The sequence below is a fragment of the Haliotis rubra genome, unplaced genomic scaffold, assembly GCF_003918875.1.
Source record: "Haliotis rubra isolate DU_JTF1 unplaced genomic scaffold, ASM391887v1 Scf105, whole genome shotgun sequence".
NCBI classification, from domain to species: domain Eukaryota; kingdom Metazoa; phylum Mollusca; class Gastropoda; order Lepetellida; family Haliotidae; genus Haliotis; species Haliotis rubra.
In genome coordinates this window covers 291,969-318,835 of record NW_025764948.1, presented here as the reverse complement: position 1 = coordinate 318,835, position 26,867 = coordinate 291,969, and the positions used below count along the sequence as shown (strand labels likewise).

Genomic DNA, 26,867 nt, shown 5'->3' with positions numbered 1-26,867 from the left:
AACGCTATTTTAAGGTCAAGAGAGGAAACATTATTTTGTTTGTATGAACATGTTATTATGAAATGAAAAATATTTTTTGCAGGAAGTGTTTGGTGGGTTCAGAAATAGCCGCCAGTTGAGCCGCCATATAGCTGGAATATTGCTGGGTGCGGCGTAAAACTAAACTCACTCACTCACTTTAAGTGGTTGAGTGTAATATTTTGAGGCGATGAGCCATGACATTTCATTTCAATAGAAGTGTTCTCTCTGACATCCTTGATAACTGAAGGTGTGATGTTGTTACACAGACTTATGCAATTAAGACTTAACACGTAGACTGAGTAACTCAGTTGATAATTAACGTCGCTCATCACCAGAACAGTAATTAACAGTGGGGCGTTCATCACCAGCGTGATGCTAGAACTCAACACTATATCAGAGGTTACCACTGGGACTGGAAACATGTCAGAGGTCATTGCTGTTAGGGGTCATGTTCGTGGTGACTTTAGGTCAGAGCTTTCCTAGAAATATGATATCTTACTTTTCTTCTTGATCATGCATTGCTAAAAGATAAACCATTTTCACATGTACTGATACATTATTATTTAACGTAAAAACATATAATAGAGAAGATATTTCTGTACCCAAGCATTTCCCTTAACACTGATATTAGTTTCATGTACAAAACTCTCACATCGAATAAAGCTGTTGAACATCTGCGCAAGAGAAACTCTTAAACATAAACATAAAGTCCACTCTTATGGAACAGAGTAAAGTCATGATTAATGTCGTGACGAGTGGCATTAGGGGGAAGAAAGAGTGAAGTATGTGTATCAGTTGGAATGAAATTCCACAAATCCGAAACACTTGTATCATAGCAGGCCTACTAGAGAAAACATTGATCACGTGACTAGACATTTGGCACACAGACTGGTCGCATGACATTACTTTTAGAGAGGTGGCACATTGGTGGTCCATGACAAGGTATGTTTGAAAGACAACAGTCATCAACAAAAGTACTGGTCACACCACACGTCTCCTACAACACTCACTGGCTACATGACATGCCTTCTACAACACTCACCTGCAACATGACAAGCCTTCGGAACACTTACTGGCTACAGGACATGCCTCCACGAACATTCACTGGTCATATGACATGCCTCCAAGAACACTAGTTCACTGGCTACATGACGTGTCCTTCAAGAACACCAGTTCATTGGCTACATGACATGCCTTCAAGAACACTCACTGATCACAGGACATGCCTTCAAGAGTACTGACTGGCAATATGGCGCGTCTTCAGGAACACACACTGGCTACATGGCATGCCTTCAAGAACACTGACTGGTCACATGACATGCTTTCCATAACATTCACTGGCTACAGGACATGCCTTCCATAACATTCACTGGTCACATGACATGCCTTCAAGGCCACTCACTGGTCACAGGACATGCCTTCAAGAAGATTAGTTCAATGGCTACATGACATGCCTTCAAAAACGCTCAATGGTCACATGACATGACTTCAAGAACACTCATTGGTCAAATGACATGCCTTTCAGAACACTGACTGGTCACATGACATGCCTTCACAAACAATGACTGGCAACATGACATGCCTTCAAGAACACTCATTGGTAAAATTACATGCCTTTCAGAACACTGACTGGTCACAGGACATGCCTTCCAGAACACTGACTGGTCACATGACATGCCTTATAGAACACTGACTGGCCACATGACATGCCTTCAAGAACACTGACTGGTCACAGGACATGCCTTCAAGAACACTCACTGGCTACATGACATGCCTTTCAGAACACTCACTGGCCACAGGACATGCCTTCAAGAACACTGACTGATCACAGGACATGCCTTCAAGAACACACATTGGCTACAGGACATGCCTTCAAGAACACTCACTGGTCACATGACATGCCTTCAAGAACACACACTGGCTACATGACATGCCTTCAAGAACACTGACTGGTCACACGACATGCCTTCAAGAACACTCACTGGCCACAGGACATGCCTTCAAGAACACTCACTGGTCACAGGACATGCCTTCAAGAACACACATTGGCTACAGGACATGCCTTCAAGAACACTCACTGGTCACAGGACATGCCTTCAAGAACACTCACTGGTCACATGACATGCCTTCAAGAACACTCACTGGTCACATGACATGCCTTCCAGAACACTGACTGGTCACATGACATGCCTTTTAGAACACTGACTGGTCACATGACATGCCTTCAAGAACACTGACTGGTCACATGACATGCCTTCAAGAACACTCACTGGTCACATGACATGCCTTCAAGAACACTCATTGGTCAAATGACATGCCTTTCAGAACACTGACTGGTCACATGACATGCCTTCACAAACAATGACTGGCAACATGACATGCCTTCAAGAACACTCATTGGTAAAATGACATGCCTTTCAGAACACTGACTGGTCACATGACGTGCCTTTCAGAACACTGACTGGCTACAGGACATGCCTTCAAGAACACTGAATGGTCACATGACATGCCTTCCATAACATTCACTGGCTACAGGACATGCCTTCAGGGAGACTAGTTCAATGGCTACAGGACATGCCTTCAGGAACACTCACTGGTTACATGACATGCCTTCAAGAACACACATTGGCTACAGGACATGCCTTCAAGAACACACACTGGTCACATGACATGCCTTCTAGGAACACTGACTGGTCAGAGGACATGCCTTCTAGAACACTTACTGGTCACATGACCTGCCTTCTAGAACACTCACTGGTCACATGACATACCTTTCAGAACACTCACTGGTCACAGGACATGCCTTCACAAACAACCTGACTGGCTACATGACATGCCTTCAAGAACACTCACTGGTCACATGGCATGCCTTCTAGAATATTGACTGGTCACAGGACATGCCTTCTAGAATATTGACTGGTCACAGGACATGCCTTCTAGAATACTGACTGGTCACAGCACATGTCTTCTAGAACATGCCTTCACAGAATGCCTTCATGAACACTAGTTCACTGGCAACATGGCGTGTCTTCAAGAACACTCACTGGTCACATGACATGCCTTCTAGAACACTGACTGGTAACATGACATATGCCTCTAGAACACTCACTTTGTCTAAACAGGACATTTCACACTGACATGGCTCTTCAAGAGCACTGACTGGCACATGGCGTGTCTTCAAGAACACTGACTGGTCACATGACATGCCTTCAAGAACACTCACTGGTGCCTTGGTCATGTCCTGTAGCCAGTGTGTGCCAGTGTGTGTTTTTGAAGGCATGTCCTGTAGCCAGTGAGTGTTTTGAAAGGCATGTCCTGTAGCCAGTAAGTGTTCTGGTAGGCATGCAATGTGACCATTGAGTGTTCATGAAGGCATGTCCTGTGACCAGTCAGTGTTCTTGAAGGCATGTCATGTGACCAGTGAGTGTTCTAGAAGGCATGTCCTGTAGCCAGTGTGTGTTTTGAAGGCATGTCCTGTGACCAGTGTCCTGTGACCAGTGTTCTAGAAGGCATGAAGTGAGTGTTCTTGAAGGCATGTCATGTGACCAGTGAGTGTTCTAGAAGGCATGTCCTGTAGCCAGTGTGTGTTCTTGAAGGCATGTCCTGTAGCCAGTGAGTGTTTTGGAAGGCACGTCATGTAGCCAATGAACTAGTGTTCATGAAGGCATATCCTGTGACCAGTCAGTGTTCTTGAAGGCATTCCATGTGACCAGTGAATGTTATGGAAGGCATGTCATGTAGCCAGTGAACTAGTGTTCATGGAGGCATATCCTGTGACCAGTCAGTGTTAATGAAGGCATGTAATGTGACCAGTGAGTGTTCTAGAAGGCATGTCATGTGACCAGTGAGTGTTCTAGAAGGCATGTCCTGTGACCAGTCAGTATTCTAAAAGGCATGCATGTGACCAATCAGTGGTTTTGAAGGCATGTCCGGTAGCCAGTGTGTGGTCTTGAAGGCATGTCATTTGACCACTGAGTGGTCTAGAAGGAATTTTATGTGACCAGTCAGTGTTCTTGAAGGCGTGTCATGTTCTTTATGAAACAGCGGGTCACAGACACATTGGTCACCTGAAATGCACACATCTGTTTAAATACACAATAGTCTACAGATTTGAACGCTCAATGACGACTACTAGAAGACACAAATATGACGGTGATGTGACCCGCCTCAACGTTCACAAAACCAAAACCAAAAAAACCCCAAACCATGATTTTATTCATATTTTCTTTTATATCTAATACGCTCCAGATCCCACTTAAATGTCATTACAAATCTGCAAGAGAGAAAGCTTAGTTCAATTCTCAATCAACTACAAGCTTCGAAGTTGTTGTTTTTATCGAAAGCTGATGAATCACAAGTCAACGTTCCGTTCTGACCTCCTCCAGCCCGTTCAGCGCTGGAGCCAGTTGTTTCACCTCTCTTTGTTTCACTCTGCTCACACTCAAACTCATTTCAAGAAAAACTTGCCATTTTTGTCAATCTTTAAGTCAAGTCATCTCTCAGATTGAAAATCGATTTTCCGCTAGCTTCAAAGGGAGAGGAGTTCTTATTTTTTCCTTTGAGCAAATACAGAAATGCTCGATCAATTGTTTAGGCCATGTGTCCACTGAGAGTCTAATCTCCAAATACCCAAAGAATTTCTATGTGTAATATTTATTGAAACCCTGGGAAATGGGTGTAATAAACATCTTTGATGTTGATTATATACATTCCCCCAGTTTTAATTCTCCATTTCCTGACCGTTCAGCCCTGAATCACTATTGAAGGCTTATTGGCAAGGACCAGCAATTCACTGCCCACACCAAGGCGGTCGGGATGTACTTCTCACCAACAACTCGCTCAAAATAGACAGTTATGAAATCAATATCTGTAAAGCTTTGGTAGGCCGCAGAGGCTCAATTGGAGATGCACGATCGATTTTAGCAAGCTATAGTCGGCCTTGTGCGCCGGGCCTGATACGGGGCAATTGAAATGTCACTCTTTCGCCGCCTTGGGCGATCTTCAAAAGGGCTTTCTCCTGCCGCAGTTCATCATTTAGTTTGTGTATTGGAATCTGGGCATCTGTAATATGATTGTGCAGTGCGATAGATACTCCGGGTTATGTTTTCATGGCTTCTTGAGAATTGCCATGCTTTTGATCTAGCATAAGCATATACGTGTAATTATGATTTATGATTAAATGCGTTTCTGCTGTCCCTGGAGTGATGAATCAAAACTTTTAACTCCGCGGATTACTAAATTGAGGCAGCATGTCTTTCAGAGGCAGATTCGGTTTCATCAAATAATACCCGGTCTAATTGCCTTGTTTTATAACCAAAACCAGTCGAAAAGAATATTGATCCAATCTGCAAAACTGTTATTGCCATAAAGAGAGTCATTAAGTTCCAAACGGTACTGCTCTGATCACCATATTTATCTCTCGGATAATGCTTGCATAATATAAACTTGTGCGTTGTGTTATGATGTTTCCGAGCCGAGCAGCGCCTCCAGCTGTGATTACAACTGTGATGTGTAATCAGCGCATGATAAACATACCTAGACTGGTCTAAGGTGGCGGGGATTATGCTTCCTATAATCAAAGCACAGCGATGTTAACCGTATGTTTATTCATCGTCTCAAGCCAGGCATTTATGTAAACGTGAAAGGCTGACGAGGTGCTCAATTCGACAATAATGATGATATCAAGCACTACAGCGTTATCGATGACATTGCTTTGGCAAAAAGCACGGGGAAATGTAGCAGGCGGCAGTATGGTCAATACAAGTCGATCAACCTCGTCCATTACAGTAGCAGCTACTATTCTCGGCACAGGACACGTGCTTGGACAAACATGGAGCTCTCATTGATACCGTAACTAAATCACACTGATATGTATTTGACGTCAAAATAATACATTCATGATATATGTATGATGCCCCTGCGAATTGAGGTGTTAATGAGAAAGGTTGTTCATTTCATTGGGATTGATTTTACATCGCCAACACGATGGTTGTATGAAATGTGCAAGCTATCGTCTAGACAACTATATCTATCATCGCTCTACAAGCGGGCGACGTCACTCACCGTTGACGTACCGGAATTTTTGTATGGCGTTAGTGCAAAACTAAATCGATGATTGCATTAGACCGAAAACAACTATCTTCGCATGTAATATCCGGAGATATTTTATAGGGACATGTGACGAAAAATATTACGCCTTATGCGCAAGAAACCTCATCGCGATCACTAGACGGATCCCCGTCGTTAGGCCGGCGTTAAGTACGGCAGTTCATACAACGAGTTTTACTGTCATCACTTAGACGTTGACTCTGACTTTGGTTACATAATGGACCATGGAACCTCGCAGAGGCTGTGATTGATGCACAGTGGAGATCAGTGTTTCTCGTTCGGTTAAGTACCTCTGTTTACCGTTTGGAATTGCCGGACGTCTCGCGACATGACGTCAAAGATTTCAATCTGACATGTATAGGACTAGTATGCGATTTTATTAGTTTTGTCTCGTCTAGATAGCCGCAACAGAATGGGCATACTCGTTTACTGTCATTAATCTATACTGCAGTCCTATCGCCAGCACATAAAATACGTGACAATTCCGGTAACAGAACAGGCGCGTAGCAAGCCAACATTTTCGTGTAAGCCCGATAGTTTGCAAAGCTTTATATCTAAATAGTATTGAGGGCTTTCCCAACCTTTTTTGCAACAATCATGAGTAAGACCGGGAATTTGTTTATATAAATGGTAGCTACGCCCTTGCAGAAATATCGAACGGCGTAATAGGGCATGGAATATTCGGTTATATGTTGTTGTTTTTTGTTGTTGTTATTTCTTGTTTTGTGTTTTTTAAGATAACCGTTTCGATTGATATATTGTACATAAGCCATTTTTTCAAAATATACGGTACAAACAATTTACTTTGAAGGCAACAGTATTTGATAACTAACTTTTAAATAAGGCTGTTCACGTTAACTGGTAGAAAAACCCCCATTAATTCTTTCAGGAATGATAGATAATTTTCTGAAAGGCTCAAATTGTCCAAAAGCAAGATTTCTGTTATCAGCTCTTGCGGCGTCATGCAAACGATTGATGACTTTGAAATGATTCGAATGTTGATACAAATAATATGTGCAAAATCAGATACCCGTGTTTTGTACTTTAGCCGACTATAAGAAGTGGGTTTTTTTCGTCACGTGAATAAAAAAAGGTACTTGAATTGAAAAACTGTATCATGCAGTTTAGAAAGGCGGGTGTTACTATACTACATAACATGAACATTCACTATCTAGTACACTTACTTTATCAAAAGACTAGAAGGAGTTTATATCTTACTCAATCGTTACCCTGTTTAGCTGTTGGTGCGCCTCAGAAACATATCTTATTGACGTTACATCAGTACCACAGCCATAAAACATTACTTTTATTACATCTGAATGAGATATCTAAGGCCTCGTTGTTATCACCCGGTGTTGTACAACTGAAAAAAAGTACAGCATATAATTATCCACTCAAATAACGGACATGACGTGTATTGTAAAGCAGACAAAAAGAAACTATACAATTGAAAAATGTATTTGAAAAAACAACAACACACATGCAGAGGTATAAAAACACATAAACGATTGATGTTGATAATACATTTATCATTAAAATTACACGGGTCTGTATTCCGAATACCATCCATTCGCAATCAATTTATGTCCTATTATTACGAACAAGTAGAAATTGAGAGAAGGTCTATTTTAAGAATATTGATATCCATCTCGTAGCATGGAATAAAATTAAATGTATTTGTATTCGGAATGTCTCATATTATTACAGTGATGTTTGACTAGACCTTATTGCATGGAGTGTCATCTGTCAGTATCAATTTTCTACAACGCTATTTTTTACCAAGATGTAACATAACACTTCACGCTGACTGCTTATTGTGTGTTTCCGGTCCGTAATAATAAGAAGAAACATACAGCGACAGAAACACATTCCCATCATCATAAGAAATCTCGGCAATAAAGCAGTGTCAGTAGTCCGAGTCCAACCATATTATAAACACTTGTTTATGAATCATCGATATGAACCTGATGTTCTGGAAAAGGTCACCGTATCCTGCCCCACTGGTGAAACACCACAAAATCTCATGCAAGGCAAATATACTGTTCACTGAAATCAGACTTCGTTTTTGTCAGGTTACGTCAAATAACAGAATTTCCTCTTACTAAACTGTTTACGTTTTGAAGCTTTTCTTCCTTTTCTCTCAACGATATCCCTTTGTTTTCTTCAGTTACCATGATGCGCACATTTGAATATTACCCGTAAGGGCAGAGCAATCGTCTGAGGACAAATCGATATTAATTGCATATTGAAATTGACATACACACATTAATTGACACTGACATAAAACAGATAAATTGTTTTCATACAATCTGTAACGCACACATCTGTACACAATGATGTCACAGTCTGTCATTGTTGACCCCATTTCGTTTTCAAGGCCTTATAATTAAATGTGCTCTATAAGTGTCCATACAAGGGAGACAATACAAATGAACATGCGAAATATTTTACGTGATCGTCGTAGTTCACGCAATATGTCATTGTTGACGTAACTGAAACATTGTTGTAGAGGTTATGTGTATTGACGTCACAAAAGAACATTAACGAATGATGTCAGCATGATATGACCTCACAGTATCATCGTTGAGGTCAAGCTGATCCTGTTGGCTTCTCGAAACGATTTTCACGCACTGCCTCTTCATAACAGTAATAACAAATTGAAAAACTTCTAGTTTTAGATAATAAAGTACATTTGAGCGGGTAAGATTTTCTGGATAGTATCCAAGGTTAGGTCACGAATTGGCGTCACCAACACAGATGCTGGAACGGGACACTGAAGGTGTTATGGGAAGGGTGGGCGTGTACCTCCAGGCGTTGGTACCGACTGTTCTCTGACAATGACAGTGCCTGCCGTATGTACCATCACACGTTTTGGGTATTTTCGGTAATTGAAGCCTAATATTGACACATTTGCAAACAGGGTTTAGGAAACGGAAAATTTATGACTCTAGAATAACCCCAATGACACAAGTGTAGACAACTCCATTTAAGCTTATCTATAAACAAAACAACAACAAAAAACTTTAACCAACTGAATTCCGCATGAAATTAGCAATAGTGAAAAATATATGTCAGTTTTAATTGTTTTCGGGTTCGAGTCGAAATAGGTGCTAGGCGTGTCATATACAGAATCATCAACAATGCACAACAATATCCGAAATTTACACGCACCTGGTTTAATACATGTAATACTGTATGTTAAAGGTACTGTGTATGAGCCTATAAACTGCAACTACAAACGTTGGCCTTTATAGTGGAATACGTTCTAACTGACAATACCTTGCTTGTCACTGTCAACATCTGAATAATAAGCTATCCAGCTTGTAAAGTTAAATCAACAGACATATTCAGTACTTTTATTGCAGATATTGTTTTCTTGAATAGCTGTTGTATTGTGTGAATTAAGTATTCACTGAAGTTCAAAATCTGAGTTTGAATGAACGCAGAGAATATCAAGGAGCGAAAGCAAAACTTTTATCGGTCAAATCTCTTAACCAGCACATCGGTGTGTTATGATTTATTATTTCCCAAGGGAATGGACGAAAAGGGATACCATCGTGAGTATCGTGGGAGTGATCTCCCTTTGCTAAGATTGACGTAAGAAAAAAACCCATAACCCAAGCAACTACTGTGTTAGTATTCATAATTTTCCTCTTCAAAACCATTTTTGATCTGGATTCTTAAAACGAATCTGAATCCATAAACCGTTATATTCATTGCGACCACACTGGATCCAAAGATAACTTGAGGTTCCATGTTTGAATCGTGCCCAACAATCTGCTAACTCTATTAACACTTTCCTCCAAAGTATTACCCAACAGTATCTTGGCCCTATATATAGCTAGTCAGTGCTACCTACAGTCTTTAAAGATACTTTACTTTAATGTTTATAATCAACCCATTGAGTACGTATTATCTATTTAGGCAACTATATGACATTGTCATTTTAAAACAAGAAAGTAAACTAAGAGATTTAGTATATTAGCATTCTGTATTCTTCTATATTTTGGGGTGTTTTTGTTTTTACCACAGTTTGCATCTAGATATGCAGCACGTGTGTCTGTCAACAGTGGAGTAAGATCGGAGAAAGTAATGACTTGGGTAATTGCCTACAACCCACGTCCTCGAGGACACAAATACCCGCAATCCGTCCCTGCACTCACTCACTCACGTACACGCCCGCACGCCACACTTTCACATGCACGCACGCAATACTTTCACACGCACGCACACATGCCTCACTTTCACACACTACGCTTTCACACGCACGCACTCTCACACACTCTCACACACACACACACACACACACACACACACACACACACACACACACACACACACACACACACACACACACACACACACACTAAAAGCCGCGGTTTAAAAACATCACCACCATTAATTGATAAACATGCTAACATGTTTTCCAGCCAACGATGTTTTTAGAGGGAACGAAATTCAGCTGGCGCCGGAGTTTGGACTTAACGTAAGCGAGCTAATCCTTAATTCCTCGTAGCTCTAATGTCTTGGAAAACCATTACATACCATGCCTTTACGTGTTAACATGGAGGTTATAGGGTAAAGCCTGGTGATTTAGAGCCAATAAAACAACATTTATTTTGTGTATTACGGTAATGAGGGTTTTATGTGCCCCCACTGTGACCGTGTTATTGAATAAAATAGTAAAGAGTTTAACGTGCAAAAAACCGATGTTGTAAAATGATGAAAGGGAGAGTCATGCAGTCATAATACATGCTGAGTTGACTTAAACAAACCCAAGGGGTCGAGTTGTTGATTAAATATTGTCCAATTATTGCCACTTTGTCAGCAATATATGCTTTGATACCATACAACACTTGCCTAATACCCATGCAGAACGATATAATCATCATCATCATCATAAGTGTATGTACTTAACATTATTCAATCTTACAACACAGTCTGTTTTTGTTTGATAGACGAATCACTGGTGTTGTTTGTTACCAAAGCCAATATATTACACAACACATAAAATATAATATAGAGGAAATAGAACGTAACCGCCTCTAAAACTCTGGTGAATGTGCTTAAGATAATTTACCTGATGTTGTGGCATGTAGTATTATTGAACATTATGAGTCATATCAATAGCAGGGTGACTGGTTACATTAATTCCATTTCCTAAAGACTTCGTCTCTAAAAGCTCCATACACGCTGGTGGCGCGTAAATATATTACATAAACCTCAAGGCGGTTTGATTACACTCGTACAAGTCATGCGACGGGATTCTGATAACAGTATCCAAACTTATTTACTGGGATGTTTTCGTTTTATACACAATTTAGTGCCCTCACAGAGCCGAAGCATATCACTTATCAACATCAGCCAATCAAATCGCTTCTTCCTATAGAACGGGACAAATTGTTTCAACAAGGCTATCGGGCGGGAGAAAGTATGTCAGCTGAATTCCACATTCGTAATATTTTTGAGACAACGAAATAAGTATCGCCCTTATGGATATTACATGCATATAGATCATGTACAAAGGTATGTGATTCAATTGTATTTCATCGCTGGTAAATGACAATTACGACACAAAAATCCGAAAGAGTGGTGCACTTCATGATCAACATCTAAATTCTCCCAAAGAATTGGCTAGCGTCTGTTATGAGACGGCGGCCATATTTGCTTGTACGGCTTTCAAGTGTAATGGTGGATTTGAAAGCTTGCGACTTTTAACAATTTTCCTGGTGGCGTACAGGGAATACATACCACAAATTGTATTAATTTTGAAGGACAAGATGCCATAGTTGCCATATATAATATTAATGGCACTGGAAAGTGGTAAGTACGCTGAAAATTTACCTATTTCTTCCCGTATGTTTTTGAGTGTATTTGAAACCCCGACTCGACCAGAGCGGTTATAGTTAATATATTTTGTTACATGTATAAATCGCATTATTTGACATGTTGTGCATATACTTAGGGTTGAAATACTATTTTATACAGGAAAGCGATTACGTTTAAACGTCCCAATAAGTGGTTACTGGATTTTTTTGTCAGTACGCAGAAGCCGCGACCGCCATTTTGTCTGTTTCAAGCTCAAGACGGGAGGGAAAGTTGCGTCGCCATTTTTACCCGCTGTAGCCAAGATCTGTGCAAAAAATAGGGATTACTCAGAATTTTCAACTTTTTCGTATGTGATGGTAATGACAACAAATTGTTGATGTGTTGCTGTAAGTGTGTCAAGTTGGCAATAGATAGGGCCTTTGTTCGGCGGTTGTCCTTTGTCTACGCGCTGTGTGTTGAGCCGAGAAGATACCGTGTCAGTAGGTCGGTTTTAATTTTTAGGATATTGTTAGTAATTTTTGTGTTACAAGGAGATTAATTGTAATATTTTCTGCTTGTTTCAGATGCCATCGGCGTTTAGAAACCGACGTTACCGCTGCCATCTCATCCAAAATGAACACCTTTGGTTGACGGAATTTTCAAGAATTGTGGATTTATCAAATTATTTCTTGAAATAATAATTTATTTTAATTTTTCTAACAATTACCTGATATATCCTACATATTGGAGTGATTGTCACATCCGATGTGGCAAGTTAAGCCAATCAACTTTGTGAACACCGGAGAGTTGCCGACTCGGGTGGACATGATGGACTGTTGTGACAAAGCAAATCGAATCAACAACGTGTAACACTGTGTTACCCCCAACATGGGTAGGGAGGGGGACACGGGTTTGACCAATCCGACCTATGCAAAATGGTTGATTGAAGCTATTAAGAAAGTTAAACAACAGAAGCAGCGGCCGAGTCTTGAGCGTATAAGCAATGCAGTCCGTCAAAACCACAAGGTCAGTAAAGAATCTATCGAGGAACAACTTGAGCTCGCTGTTACTGATGGAATTGTTCTGAAAACTTATAACAAGGGATTGATCTCTTACAAGGACCCATCTCGTATCGTTCAGCTACAGTCTCGAAACCTGAAGATCGGAAAGAAAGATGACCTAACTAAAGTCATCGTAAGAACCGTGAGAGAGTTGGGTGAGGTTGGAGGTTCTAGCCTGAAAAGCATTGAGAAGTTTATCAGGAGAAGTTATAACATTGAACTGTGTGATGGAGTTGATTTGGCACAGCAAATAAAATTGTCCATTAAATCTGGCATTCAAAAAGGACTACTGTTGCAGGATGGAAGATTCATTAAACTTGGTACTGCACCTGTCAGTGAATCTGATTCTGCTGGCTCCAACAGCAGCAACAGTTTTCACAGCAGTATTGATGATGACAAACACTTCGATGACATCATTTTGCCGTTTGAAAGACACAAAGTAAGTATTAATAAATGACAACACATACTGTATCACAGTGATATATTAGCTTTTATTGAGGATATACCTTTATTATTTTGAACATGTTTTTTATGTGTATTTTCTGCAATCGATTTTAGAAGTGACTGTATTCAGTGGTTTATTTTCTCACTCATGTTAAAGTCTATTAACTAACAAAATATATACCTTGTGGCCTTTTAGTGTATTATAAAGCTTACTTTATATATTCTGAATTGATATGCAGCTTGTCACAAGCGCATGCACGGTAGTAAGTTGTTGTGATTCCTGCATCACATGGCTTTGTTTACCCTGGAAGCGTGTCTAGCCAGCAATCCTGTGGTTGGCAAGTTCTCGCTTTGCCAGAACAGAACATTCTTCTGTATACCTAGGTCGCGGTCCTGCTAGCTTTATTTGCCCCATACCAAACAAAGGGGTTTAAACATTTACATTTGTCTAGCTGGTTGACTTATTCTTTATGCGGTTGGTGAATTTAGACACCAGTTGTAATTGTTTTATGTGTGGAACCTAGTCAAATCTTCCTAAACACATGTGGAAAAGAGAGGAAGTCAGTAATTGGCTGATTAAATTTGTATCATGAGCAACAGAGATAAATGGTGTATTTGTAGGATGAGGTGTCCAATATGCCCTTAACAGTGAATTAGCATGCCCACTGTGCCTGCCTGCCTGCCCAACAGCTCAGAGGCGCAACGAGCCTTGATAATGTCGCAAGTAGCCCTTGTATTGATTCTGACGGCACTTGCCTAGTGGAAGCCATAGTAGCACAATCTGTTTGTGTGGTGTTTCTCTTTCGCTGATTGATCATGTGATACCTCTTCCTTGATGGCTGCTCAATCAATACGGCCATAGGGAGCTGGCTTTCTGAAAAGTGTCATTAGTGTAACAAGGCAAGTGCTGCATAATATCTGATACTGTTACACTCTAACTGCCACTAGATTAATTGCTGTTGGGAGACAGTGGGGAGATTCAGTAAATTATTTAGCTATTTGGACTGGAAAGATATAATTATCTTGTAGAATCTTAAGTTAGAGTATGCATATGGTATGTTTCATACACAGTATATGTCAACAGATAATTGTCATGGAAAGCAGTTGACATGATTTGTGACATTTGGTTATCTTGCCGATAAGAGTAGGATATATTCCAAGATAGTAATCCATCTTGGGAAACTGTCACATACTAAAGTAAAGGAGAACTGTAAAAATATCTGGTGAAATTTGTCTTTCTATTTTTGTGCACAAATAGTTCTGTTAGAAATGTTTTTTTTGTATATTTTATTCATTTCATGTATGTTGTCATTAGCCAAGGTTCCCCATTCTGAGTCCTAAAGTTGAAGATAGACATAGAATCTGAAGCATACATTTAGAAAGAAATAGTAACATTTTAAATTAATGTACTTATTTTGCAGTTCATAATTTTCTGTTTTGTGTTGAAACGAAGTTACAAAATAATATTATATAGCTTTACTTTTACATATCATAACTGAGTTCTCAATAATTACTCCCAACTGTGGCAGAACGTACATGTTTAGTAGTTTGATGAAGTAACTTTGTATTTAACAGTAATTTTTCTGTAAGAGTTGGTGGTTGGATACTGATGTTGTGACAGAGGATTTAATAGCTTCTCAAGGAGGTCAAGTCATAGAACCTTTTACATGGCTAGTTAATGTTTATTATAAGAGCAGGTTAATGGCCTGGAGGTGTTAGTGGTTTGGAGATTTGCTTGCTGTGTTCATCAAAGTTTTCCTTCATGTTTATGGTTTTGAGGAATGACATGTCCAGTATTATGCACCACCGATTGTAGATTGTACTGGACTACCATACCTGTGAAGATCGGGGGTTAGAATTAGTCTTCAGTAACCCATGCTTGTTGTAAGATTCAACTAACGAGATCAAGTGGTCAGGCTCGCTGACATGGTTGACACATGTCATTGTATCCCAATTGCGTAGATCGATGCTCATGCTGCTGATCACTGGATTGTCTGGTCCAGACGCAATTATTTAAAGACTGCCGCCAGATGGCTGGAATATTACTGAGTGACGCGTTAAACAACAACCAACCAAACTGGACTACCCATTGTCGTACAAACACACAAGGAAGCATTTAAGTTGGGACAAATGTAACTGCAATTATTTCCTCATTCTATAAGGGATTCAACTTCAGTTAGAAATGTAATCAAATATCATGTATTGTTGTATACTGACATGACAGTATGACAAAGTGGCACTAGCCTTGTATTCCCAACTATTTTATATTAGGTAAAGAAAGCATCCATACGACAAGTAGTTAAAAAATCCGAATCAGCAGTTTTTGTATATAATATCTAAGAACTGTTTGTTAGCATCAGTTGTCAGAGACATTTTTAACCTTTGCTTCAGGAGTGCTGAGTAAAGTTATTGGTTCATGTTTACATATTTGTTTTTCAAATGTGTGTGTAGTGCATTCATGGGGATGTACGTTTCCTTCATATCCTCAGTTGATACAGTTGGTTTTATTACAGGTCTGAGAAGACCTATGCATTGGATTACATGATACAACAAATTCAGATGTATTGCAATCATATTGTTTGCTAGGACTTTGAGTTACTTTGTGATGATTAGTGTCCAGACATAACTTCACATCTTGACTGAATACTGGTAACCCATTACGTGTGAACATTGGCATGGAATTAGTTGTATGGACTGTCTTTAAAATATGATGGTGTGATTGCTTAAATACAGATATTGTTCAGATCTGAGAAGAATTTGATTAAGTTTTAAGCCACCTAAAATATTATATTTCAACACATATATAATGAAATCAAGAGTCTTAATTTGAGCTTTCGGTTTCAGAAACTTGCCAAGCCACTGCCACTTTGTAGCTTCTGTCTAGGACCAGCAGAGAAAAACAGGGACGGCAAATTTGAAGAACTCATCTCGTGTGCAACTTGTGGTAGTAGTGGTAAGATATTGACAAATTTTGTATCTAGTAAAATATCAAATGTAAATTCAAAAAGTGTTAAAGAATGTGAAAGAAGTAGAATGATTGATTGTGCTGCAAGATGTATTCTGATGTTTCATTTGTTTTGAATTACAATGATTGTTTATGAAGATGGTACTGGGTTTAGAAAAGAATTTTTGTAGATGTGTGACAGTCATGTGGGGTAATTAAGGTACTTAAACTGGGCACATTTGTGGTCTCCATGTCCTCAGAATTGATGACTGAACAAGCACAAAGTTTTAGCCTGTGCTTCATTTAAACCCGACTATATTATGCCCTTCTGGCTTCGTCACTTCACGGAGCTCTAACGGAAATACACAAAACAAGATTGGTAGTGTTTGAGGGCGCACATACACACTCACACACTTGTAGAAGTGGTGACCTAACTGCACAGAAGATGACTAGCTGTTGATGACAAAGTGACAGTTGGTGACAATGGCTGATCTCGCTAACAGATGAAAATTGAATTTCTGCAAATACAAAGTTAAAGGTAATAATGTTAAACTCACTGAGCTAACATATTGAATAGTTCTGTTTTCAGACTGATTTGTTGTAATTAATGTTGTTTATCTTTCATCTTCACCAACACACAGCACAGATTACTGAAGTTATGTAGATTATTGCAGAACACTCCTGTCTGCAGTTAATATATTTAACTGAATATTTTTTCCCCAGGTAAAGGTAAACAAGTTAAATGAAAGATGTTGTGTCAGGCTTTTCATTCTTTCATTGTTTTGTAATCATGTGATAAACACTCTGCTCTTAAACTAATTTTGAAAAACTCTTCAAAATGACACATCAATAAAAATGATGAAACAAATATGTTTGCTCATTAAATTATTATTTCAACAACCTGTGCTTAAAACAAAGATTGTTCTATTTCAAATGTGAAAGTCAAGCAACAAGTTATTTATAGCATCCCTGTGTTGTCCTATTTGCAGAAGCAGCATTTGAGTGGCCTGGAATAATCATTTTGATATTGAATTTACCTCCCACCTGAACATAATGTTTATTGACACATCAAACTACATTCTGCACTGTTGTTGTTTGCACTTGAAGATCCTGTAGGTTGATGTTCAGACAGTCTGACTGTCCTGGACTTGGCTGTCTGTAATCTGACACACTGTTCCTAAGGTATTTGATTGCCTTGTTAGTGTACATTCCTGAGGTACTGAGGCCTCTGGAAAACATCAGTGATCCCAACCAATGATACTCCCTACCTCGACTAATCTGGGAACATAAGTAGCTACAAACCTAAACACCTCTTTCTGCTGTACCAGGCTTTTGCAATAACTGCAGCTGGCAACTTATCACCCCAGGCCATTCCCAGTTTCATATTACATAGTTGAATACAGAAAACCTTGCATTATTCTGTGCTGGGTGGCGTATGTCAGTCTACATGTGTTGTTCATTGTCATTGTAGAAGTTGTAAGACATGTTCTGTGTAATCATTCATTAGCTATTATTAATTATCTCTATAGTTTCTAGGCTTTGGCATAATGCACCATAGTTTGAAACTATATATTTTGTGTGAGGATAACATAATTTTAGGATGGTTAGTTGGGTCTTAACAGGTTGATGTGGTTCAAATCACTGAATTATTGATGCAAAGACCAAAGGAGCTCTCAATGGCCCTTTTAAGTTTGGACCCTGCAAATGTATGTTTTTTGTGATTTTCACTGAAAATTGGGAAGCAAACACATAACTTTACACTTGCCAGCAAAGGCGTAAAAACATTTACAACACTTACTAAATTTGGTTTACTATAATTGGTACCACAATATGAAATTGGCAGCTTTATCTCACGAGTACAAAATATCTGTCATTCAATATCAGTCCAAAAAGGGTGTCAGTTGCAATGCTTACATTTGCACCAAAGCTATTTGTTTTCAGTGCATTCTACAATAATTCATTGCAAATTCTTTATAACATCTTTCAGATAACTCAGCTTGATGTAAGATCCAAATATCTGACTGTGCAAAATTCATTTGTGTCGTTTGCCTGATATTTCTGAATGTCGAACTGAGACAATGATCTTTTTCTGCTGTAAGTTAATTGTCAGTTGAAACATCTTTCTTGTATGCAAAACTTCAGGTGCCATGTAAACCAGTTTCATTTTCTGATGGTTTTGTTTCCCTCATTTGATAGTGTGTTTTTGGTTTCAGGTCATCCAACATGTCTCAAATTTGCCCCCGAACTGGCGATGAAAGTGAGGAGATTGCGATGGCAGTGTATAGACTGCAAAAGATGTTCATTTTGTGGGAAGTCTGGAAAAGAGGTTAGTAAAACTGATTTTGTATAGGATATTCTGATAAAAAGGCTTCCTTTGTACAAAGTGATATTTTTGCTACAACTCTCTAAAACATTATGGCATGGTTTAAAATACAGACAGTTGTCTTTTTTTTATTCAATATATACTTTGTTATTACTGGTGATTTTGCTCTAGAATTATGATGAGATGACTTGTGTAACATACCCAACTCTGTGCATTGGTTTTAGCAAACACAATCAAAACATTGTATTAGCCAAACCTGTAATTACTTCCTTATATTATTACATTTAATAGCATGTCGAGAAGGTTTATTTGAGATAAGCATGGTTATTGATGCTGCAACTGCAAGTTTTTTTGACAACTGTTATTGTAAAGAAATCTTACAAAATGTGTCTGCTCTTTCAGGACAATATGCTCTTCTGTGATGCCTGTGATAGGGGATATCATATGCAGTGTTGTGATCCACCATTGAACAAAGCTCCAAAAGGTGAGGTTGATTGAGATGATTAAACTTGAGAATAGGTTATTTGTTATTTTTTTAGTAAAGAAAATAAAGTATTTTTCATCTAACAATATGTTAACTAATAATCAGATACAAAATAGTGGTGTGAATCTTATTGCATTTGTTCTTCCTGAATGTAGGGGCATGGAGCTGCAACATATGTGATCCAGATAGGGGTAACAAGAAAGGAAAGAAATTCCTTGAAATGGCAGCACGATATACACAGCGGCTGAGGGCCAAAGAAAAGGCAGCTAAACTTGAAAAAGCAAAGGCAGTCCTCAGTGCTGCAAGAAAGTGAGTACATTTGAATTCATTCAGGTTACATATCATGTATACTTTTGGAAAGCTATTCAAATACCTTTCTAGATGTACTTCAGATTCAGTTGAGAAAACTCTACATATTGCAGTAACTTTAATCAATATGAATTTTCATTTGTAGGCAATATGAATCTGTGACTTCTGGGAAGGGCCTACCTAGAGGGCGGCGTCCAAAGCACAGAATTCCTGGTACTACTTCCATGTCCTCATCGTTGTTGATGGCTACAACAGGGAATAATGTCCATCTGAAACACTACAGGTCCCTGGAAAATGGTCACAGCAGCAGAGAGGACAAGGAAAACACAAGGGCAGCAGCATCAACGGCAGAAAATGGCAATCATAGCTCCTCCTCATCCTCATGTGAGTCAGACAGTGATGAGGACTTGAGCATCTTACAACCTTTCATGGCTGTCAACAAACCTAAGGGCTTAATAGATGGCCTATCACGCTTCTTTACTCCGTCTAACAAGAGAAAATCTCGAGTCTCACTTAGTTCTTTAGAAGCTGACTTGGCAGCTCTAGTGTCTAAGCCAAAACCTGGTCGACCCAGCAAATCGCGACAGGCTGCAAAAAAATTGTTGAAAAAATCCAAACTTTTACAAGTGAATAAAAGACGCAGATTTCATAACTGCCCACCAGGTAGTGGTCAGCTTAAGGGCCTTTTTGATGGCCTTTCACACCTGTTTACTGCACAGGGGGATAGGAAGCGTAACTTTCCAATTTACACACCACCAAGGGGCATGCAAAAGCTCTTGTCAATACAGACTAGTACACCTATTCAAGACTCTTTCTTGGATATTGAGATTGATAAACCAGACAATCCCTTTGAATTTACTGGCATAGAGAGCCCTGTAATTCTCCCACCTATCAGGGGTAGGGGAAGGGGAATTCACAAACCTGACTGGAGTGACTTAGGATTTCTCTCGACGTCCCTCAACAAGCACAAAGGACGAGGACGAGGGGTTTCCACGCCAACCGAAACCTCTATTGGCAGAGGGCGGGGGCGAGGCCGTGGACAGAAAAAGGGTAAGATGATTGATGATACTTACACAAAATCAAGCGATGTGGCTATGTCTTAAGGCAGAGTAGCTAGTGAGAAAGAACTGTGTATTCATGAAATGGGCAGAATCTGAAACCAGACTTTAGAAATGGGCAGTACTTGTCCTGTTTGTGTACAATGCCATTGTGAATGCATTGATCATCATTCTGTCTTTGGAAACCTCCTATCCTATCCTGGAACGACTACGAAGATGTTTCACTCTTGATCAACTACCTACCTGCTACCCAAATTTGAAGGAAAGCCTTCAGTGACGAACATGTGCATGGCTCTCACTCTCCAGTTACCTCTTCCTACCTAGATACTCACTCACTCAGTCACTCACTCACTCACTACCCATTCACTCACCCACTGTCCTCTTCTGTACTTGCATCACAATAACCAAATAAATAGGCAGATAGTACAAGCCATGAAGATGCCATGTAGTTGTTAATGTATGTAGCTTATGTCTGCTTTACTCTCGTAGATTAGTTTGGGTTTGGTTGGTTGCGGTGTGTTTTTTTAATCTGCCAAGTCAGAAATGGTTTGTCACACAACACTCCTATGGAACACAGGCAAGTTGAACTGAGAGTTTTCAGGAAAGTGTGTTTTTAACACATGGCTTCAATAGAGCCTTTGATGTAACCAGTCATAGTTTGTTGAAACCAGAGGAAATCAACATGGGTATTCTATGGAAATCAATGTGCAAAGATGTGTTTAGTTCAATTGCGTATCTCAGTGAGAGACTGCTCCAGTTATTCATCTCTCACAACAACCCATGCTTGTAAGATGTGATCAAGTGGTTATCCTCTCTGACCTGTTCAATGCATGGCATTGTATCCTAATTGCACAGATGCTCAAATGTCAATCATTGGATTGTCTGGTCCAGACTTGGTTATTTATAGACTGTCATCGTATAGCTGGAAAATTGCTGAGTGAGGGATTAAACAACCAATGAAATAAATGTAAAGTCCATCTTACTAAAAAAATATGATTGAAGTTTTATGCTACTGTTGTTGCTGAAGATATTACATGTGTCTAGATTAATATCCAAAAATGTCTGAAGTATTTATGAAAAAAAGAGAAATATGGCCAGATCCACTTTGACAGCAGATCTAGCACACCTTGCTCAGTTGTTCCATAGGATGGACGGCATACCATTTCTAACTTTTTGAAGTAAACATTTAACCAAGTTAGTTACGTGCAGCTTTCACTATTAATGTTCCGGCACTTTTGAGATGCTGCTTGTTTGTAATGAAGAGCCATGTCTCTATTTTCATGATATTTATTAAATATATGTATGTGGATCATCATGCTTGATCTAGTTTCATGTATTTTGTTGTAATGTTTGTGAAGTAATTCTGATCATTTTTCATTTTTCATTTCAGCTTATTGTTTCTGCATTCTTTATATTGCATTTGAACAGATCTGTTTTTTGAGTTAAATTTGATATGTTGCTTGTAGTTACAGAAGTCTGTCTATATTTCTTTTCGTAGGAAATAAGACTTCAGCTCTGGCATCACAATATTTAAGCATATAGGATCTATGCTTTCCTTCATTATTTAGGTAATGTGTTGCCCAGAAGACTCCACAGTTGACCACTGTTTAGTATGACTGACAAAACAACAAGTTGATTGAGCCACATTAAGACGTAGGCTAACGGAGGTTTGAGGGGATGCCAGCATATAACATGGAAAATACAGTAAAGCCATCTGTCCAAGTCTGGTGGTTGAAACGTTTGAGGTCAACTGATATGCACCGCGACCAATCTGAGCCAGATTGTATCAATTAGTCGCAATAAACAGTGGATGTTGATGAACTAGTTATTTCGTTATTGGGGACAGTTATATAATCTTTTATTTTTCAGTGTGACACAAATGTAGATGTTTTGCAAAAGAGAATGTATGTTACATCTCAATGTGTGAATGCTATTGAGATGGCCTTTTACTCAATGAGAGTATCATCTTCATAAACTGTCATTGTAATATTGTTGATGTATAAGACACTTGTTCCTTTTCCCCTCAAGGTATGTATCAGTGTTCTGTGTTACTGAATGTGGTGAAAGTCTCTTGATACCAGCCTGTGGAACGGGTGAAGAAAAGATGAAACTAGTTTTCATAAGAGACCTCTAATGTCAACATGTTATCCATTACTTACACTTCAGCAAAATGAATATGATAAACTCCAACTGGAATGTCATCTATTATAAATGAGGTTATTTTGTTTGTGATAGAATATGTGATAGAAACTTATATTTTCAGTCATCTGTTGTTTGTTCTCTTAATGTTTGGCCAAACCCTTGAAAAAGACAATTTCTACTGGTTTGTGTGATATCTTAATTACTCTGAAGTTACACAGGGACTAAACACTAATACCAGTTGTATCTCTGTATAGCTGGACATGTGGGTAAGGAAATGCCATAAAGAATGCAACTGTTAAATAGGAACACTGATCCATACTGTGAGAATGAGGTGATTTGCTGTACTTTTTGTTGATATGATTTAATACTTGTTTATGTTGTGTTACAGACAAGGAGAGCTCTGCTGCCCCCCTGCCTCACATGGTGACTGAGGGTGATATCGATCTGTTCAAGCAGGCACAGGAAAAGGCACAGCAGTCGCTCGGACAAGTGAGTTGGCCCAGCGGCTATGGTCACAAGGTCTCTGTCGTAACATGCAAGCACTGCTTTGCTTTCCTTTCTCTTTCATTGTTTAATCTTGTTCATATGCCATCATTCATTATGCATCGTGAAAAATATACATGCTTTGAGAACAATTTGTTGCTTTTCATAATGTTTGAATTTGTATTTGTGTAACTTGATGAAAACTAATCAGTTTCATGTATGAATGTCTGCTTGATTATGAAAAACCATTAAGTAAAAAAGTATAAGCTCTTAGATGTAAACTTCGTTTGCTAGCTACGACCTGATCTGAAAAGTGTAAATACAAAGCATTGTCAATATTAATATGTGTAAATGGATCCCCCTTATCACTTCCTCCAGAAACAATTTAATTAAATTTTATGTTTTTGTTTTAATTGACTAAGTTGCTGGAGGGTAGTAGTAACAGGGTTTATCTATATTTATGAAATCCATAACAATTTAGTTCAGTTTTGATGATAGACATCACTGTGTATTTGTTTTGTGAAGCATTTTTCTCTTGAATGCCTATCATGGCTATATCATGTCATTTGTGATGTCTTCCCATTGTCTGTCTGCCCATGCACTCATCCCTGTTTTTTTGCATTGCATTCTTTATATTTTTGACATTATTGCTGCTTTTACCTGCTTTTCAAGTTTCACTGTTAAAAAGTGGTTCTTTTATTGTTTCAACAACAATTTTTATAAACAATTAGTGACCCTCTTTCGAAATGTTACTAAGGTATTTTATCGATATATTTGTAATTTTGTCAGAAAGTGTCAGATTGTGGACAGCGGTCTCAATGCAATATGGAAAATAAAAGTCCCAATAAAGGGACAGAACCATTGTCATTTTGTAAATATGAAGAAACTAGTCTGCAAAAACCCCACCTTTTTCCCCACTTGCTCTTATTTTCATCAATGTGTAGTCTTTTCCAAGAAACTCTTTAACGTCAAACAAAATGTGTATTTAGATATAAAGGTATGAAGCTCAGGTATAATAGAAATATTTTGTTGTTAATTGGGAAGTGCATTTGATGAGAAAATGAAATTCTACATGATGTCTATGGTTTGTGAAATTGCATATTGTTTGCCTTGCTTCCAATGCCTTTGCATGTGTTGATATCATTTATATATTTGTCTGGGTGTTGTGTCTTCCCCATGTAACTGGCATTCTGAGTGCTGGAAATTAGCTGTGGCATTAACACAAAACTTAAAGTATAACCAATGTTTGTTTTGCTTCTCAGAGCTCCAACACAGGAGATGCTCCGTCCGAACCTCAACACCGATTTCCACCATGTATCGAATTTGGGAAATATGAGATACAAACATGGTACTCATCTCCATACCCACAAGAATATGCCAGGTAAGTTCAGACCAATATTGTAACAAGTTGCAAATAACGAGTATACAAAAATGGAAAATGTTACATGCATCTTATGTGTGACATTGGAATGTAGTGTCAATACATTGCAGTTTTCAAAATAGGTTTAGGTACTGGGGTCCTTGAGGTTTACTGGGTTAATTTGAACCTCAGACAACCTTGGGTTAAGACAAGGACATTTTGACTTTTGTGCTTAATTTCAAACACTACATAAAATCTGACAGTGAAGAATAAATGTAGACATAACTTCCAATTCATATTGAAAATACCTTGTTTTCAGGCTACCAAAGTTGTACATATGTGAATTTTGTCTGAAATATATGAAGAGCAGAAGCATTCTCCAAAGACACATGGTAAGTCAATATTTTGTTTCCATTTATTCATTATATTTGAGTCCGTAAAATAATATAGGTGAAAGTTATCATAGAAAGAAACCCAGAAAACTTAAGTACTGATAGTATACTGGACCATGTTAATTGTTTAGAAGATCTTTATACTTCAGAATACTCTTCTACAATTAGACAGACTTTTTTTCTTATTTTTGTCTCAGACAGACCTCATCCATGGAAGGATGTTCAAGTATTTTTCTCAGGATTAATAAAAATTGTCAGCTACTCAGCTATCTTTTTGGTGTTTTGTGTGTGTGTGATATGTCATTAAATTGTAAATATTTAAACTTATCCTATGTCTCACGGTATGCACCTCTCTTCTTCTTCTACGACCATGTGTGGAAACGTGCTGTAGGCTAAGTTGAATCAAATCTTACTGGCCTCTGACCCGCCCTGACCTCCCCCCCCCACTCCGACATCAGCACCTGTCAATCATCTCCGTAAGCATGCAGCTCGCTCAGATGATCATGTGACTACCTGTGCCTGACATTCTCTTTCTTGTCGCTACGTCGTGTGGACGTGTGCTTGTCTCTAAGAAAGCCTGATTGTGTTTCTACAATGGGAAAATCGAATCGCAATAGTGCTAAAAAGCACAAACAGTGCGATAAATGCAACAGCAATTTCTTGGCGGCAGACCCACATGCTTTATGTGTTGATTGTTTAGGACGTTGTGAGTGGTCTCAACGTTGCACTTTTTGTGCAGACCTCAACAGTGATGCTTTTTCTGAATATCGCCGGGTAGCTTGTAGACGTGTGTCAGACAGGGATCGTCGTCAACCATCTGAGGGTCCTTCTGCGTCTAAATGTTCTAAGACAGAACGCCGTAAGAAAACTGCAGTCTGACGTTCGAAGTCCCCATCGCCTGCTGAAGATTTCCTAGGGGAGGCGTTGGATTCTTACCTCAGTGAAAATTTACGTCAACTTTTCCGTCAGCGTGCGTCTAGCCCCATCACTTTAGAAGACTTTTCACCACCTAAGGTTGTAGTGTTGTCTACGTCTTCTCTTCAAACCCGTCCCTCTTCGGTGATACCTATTCCTCAGTGCACTTCTGTTCCTGAGGTGGGGGTTTCTCGTGCGGTGCTTGGTGTGATTACTAGCATTACATCTCAAATGACGCTTCCTTGCAGTGCAGCGCTTTTCACTTCGGTGGTTGATTCTACGCCTGTTTCCCATTCAGGGCTTGTGTCGAATGTGTAAATTGCTTCGGGTGCAGTGGATGGTTTCGGTGCGGTGCTCTCTCATCCTCGGTGGGGTTGACAGGTCTGTCAATGATTCCAAGAGTGCCTTTTTCCACATCTATCCCTTATCATGTGCCGTTGGGTTATGGACCACCACGTTATTCAAGTGCGTCGTTTGCTGCTCCAGCACCGCTTACATCAGGACAGTTACCTGTTGGTAGAGCGCCGCTTGTTACCGATCCCATGATGTCATTCAGAGCGCCGCTTGCTTCCAGTTCGGCCCTCTTGTTTGCCTCTGGTTCGGCACTTACTCCTGTTGTTCCCGATTTGGCGCTTCCTCCCGGTGTTCCCGGTTCGGCGCTTCACCCCGGTGCTCCTAGATCAGCGCTTACTCATGGTGGCTTTGGTTTGGCGCTTGCTCCCGGTGTTCCTGGTTCGGCGCTTTATCCCGGTTCGGCGCTTTATCCCGGTTCGGCGCTTATTTATGGCGGCTTTGGTTCGGTGCTTTCTCACAGTATTCCCGGTTTGACGCTTGCTCCCGGGGCTCCTGGCTCGACGCTTACTCACGGTGCTTCGGCGCTTACTCATAGTTCACTGGCTTCAAGGTTGACTCATGGGGCATTTGGTTCGACGCTTCCTCAGGGTTCAGAGCTCACTTCTCATGTGTCTAGTTCGGCGCTGGGTCCACTCGCCTGAGCTTTTGCTTCCAATGCCAG

At 39.5% G+C, this 26,867-nt stretch overlaps 1 protein-coding gene across 4 annotated transcripts in view; it reads left to right on the top strand.

Moving 5' to 3' along the window:
* Positions 1 to 11,568: 11,568 nt before the first annotated feature.
* The window catches only part of LOC124275755 (histone acetyltransferase KAT6A-like), a 33,827-nt gene continuing 18,528 nt past the window's right edge, over positions 11,569 to 26,867 (top strand). For 2 of the 4 annotated variants that reach the window (XM_046711433.1, XM_046711415.1), the window contains exons 1-10: positions 11,770 to 11,952; positions 12,522 to 13,437; positions 16,287 to 16,395; positions 18,600 to 18,712; positions 19,112 to 19,193; positions 19,349 to 19,502; positions 19,648 to 20,552; positions 23,091 to 23,191; positions 24,448 to 24,566; positions 24,865 to 24,937. In XM_046711433.1, the coding sequence (XP_046567389.1) occupies positions 12,826 to 13,437; positions 16,287 to 16,395; positions 18,600 to 18,712; positions 19,112 to 19,193; positions 19,349 to 19,502; positions 19,648 to 20,552; positions 23,091 to 23,191; positions 24,448 to 24,566; positions 24,865 to 24,937 (2,268 nt within the window). In that variant the 5' untranslated portion in view covers positions 11,770 to 11,952; positions 12,522 to 12,825. Of the gene's footprint in view, positions 11,656 to 11,769; positions 11,953 to 12,521; positions 13,438 to 16,286; positions 16,396 to 18,599; positions 18,713 to 19,111; positions 19,194 to 19,348; positions 19,503 to 19,647; positions 20,553 to 23,090; positions 23,192 to 24,447; positions 24,567 to 24,864; positions 24,938 to 26,867 lie in introns of those variants that run through there. The other 2 variants (XM_046711423.1, XM_046711441.1) reach the window with 2 other exon arrangements.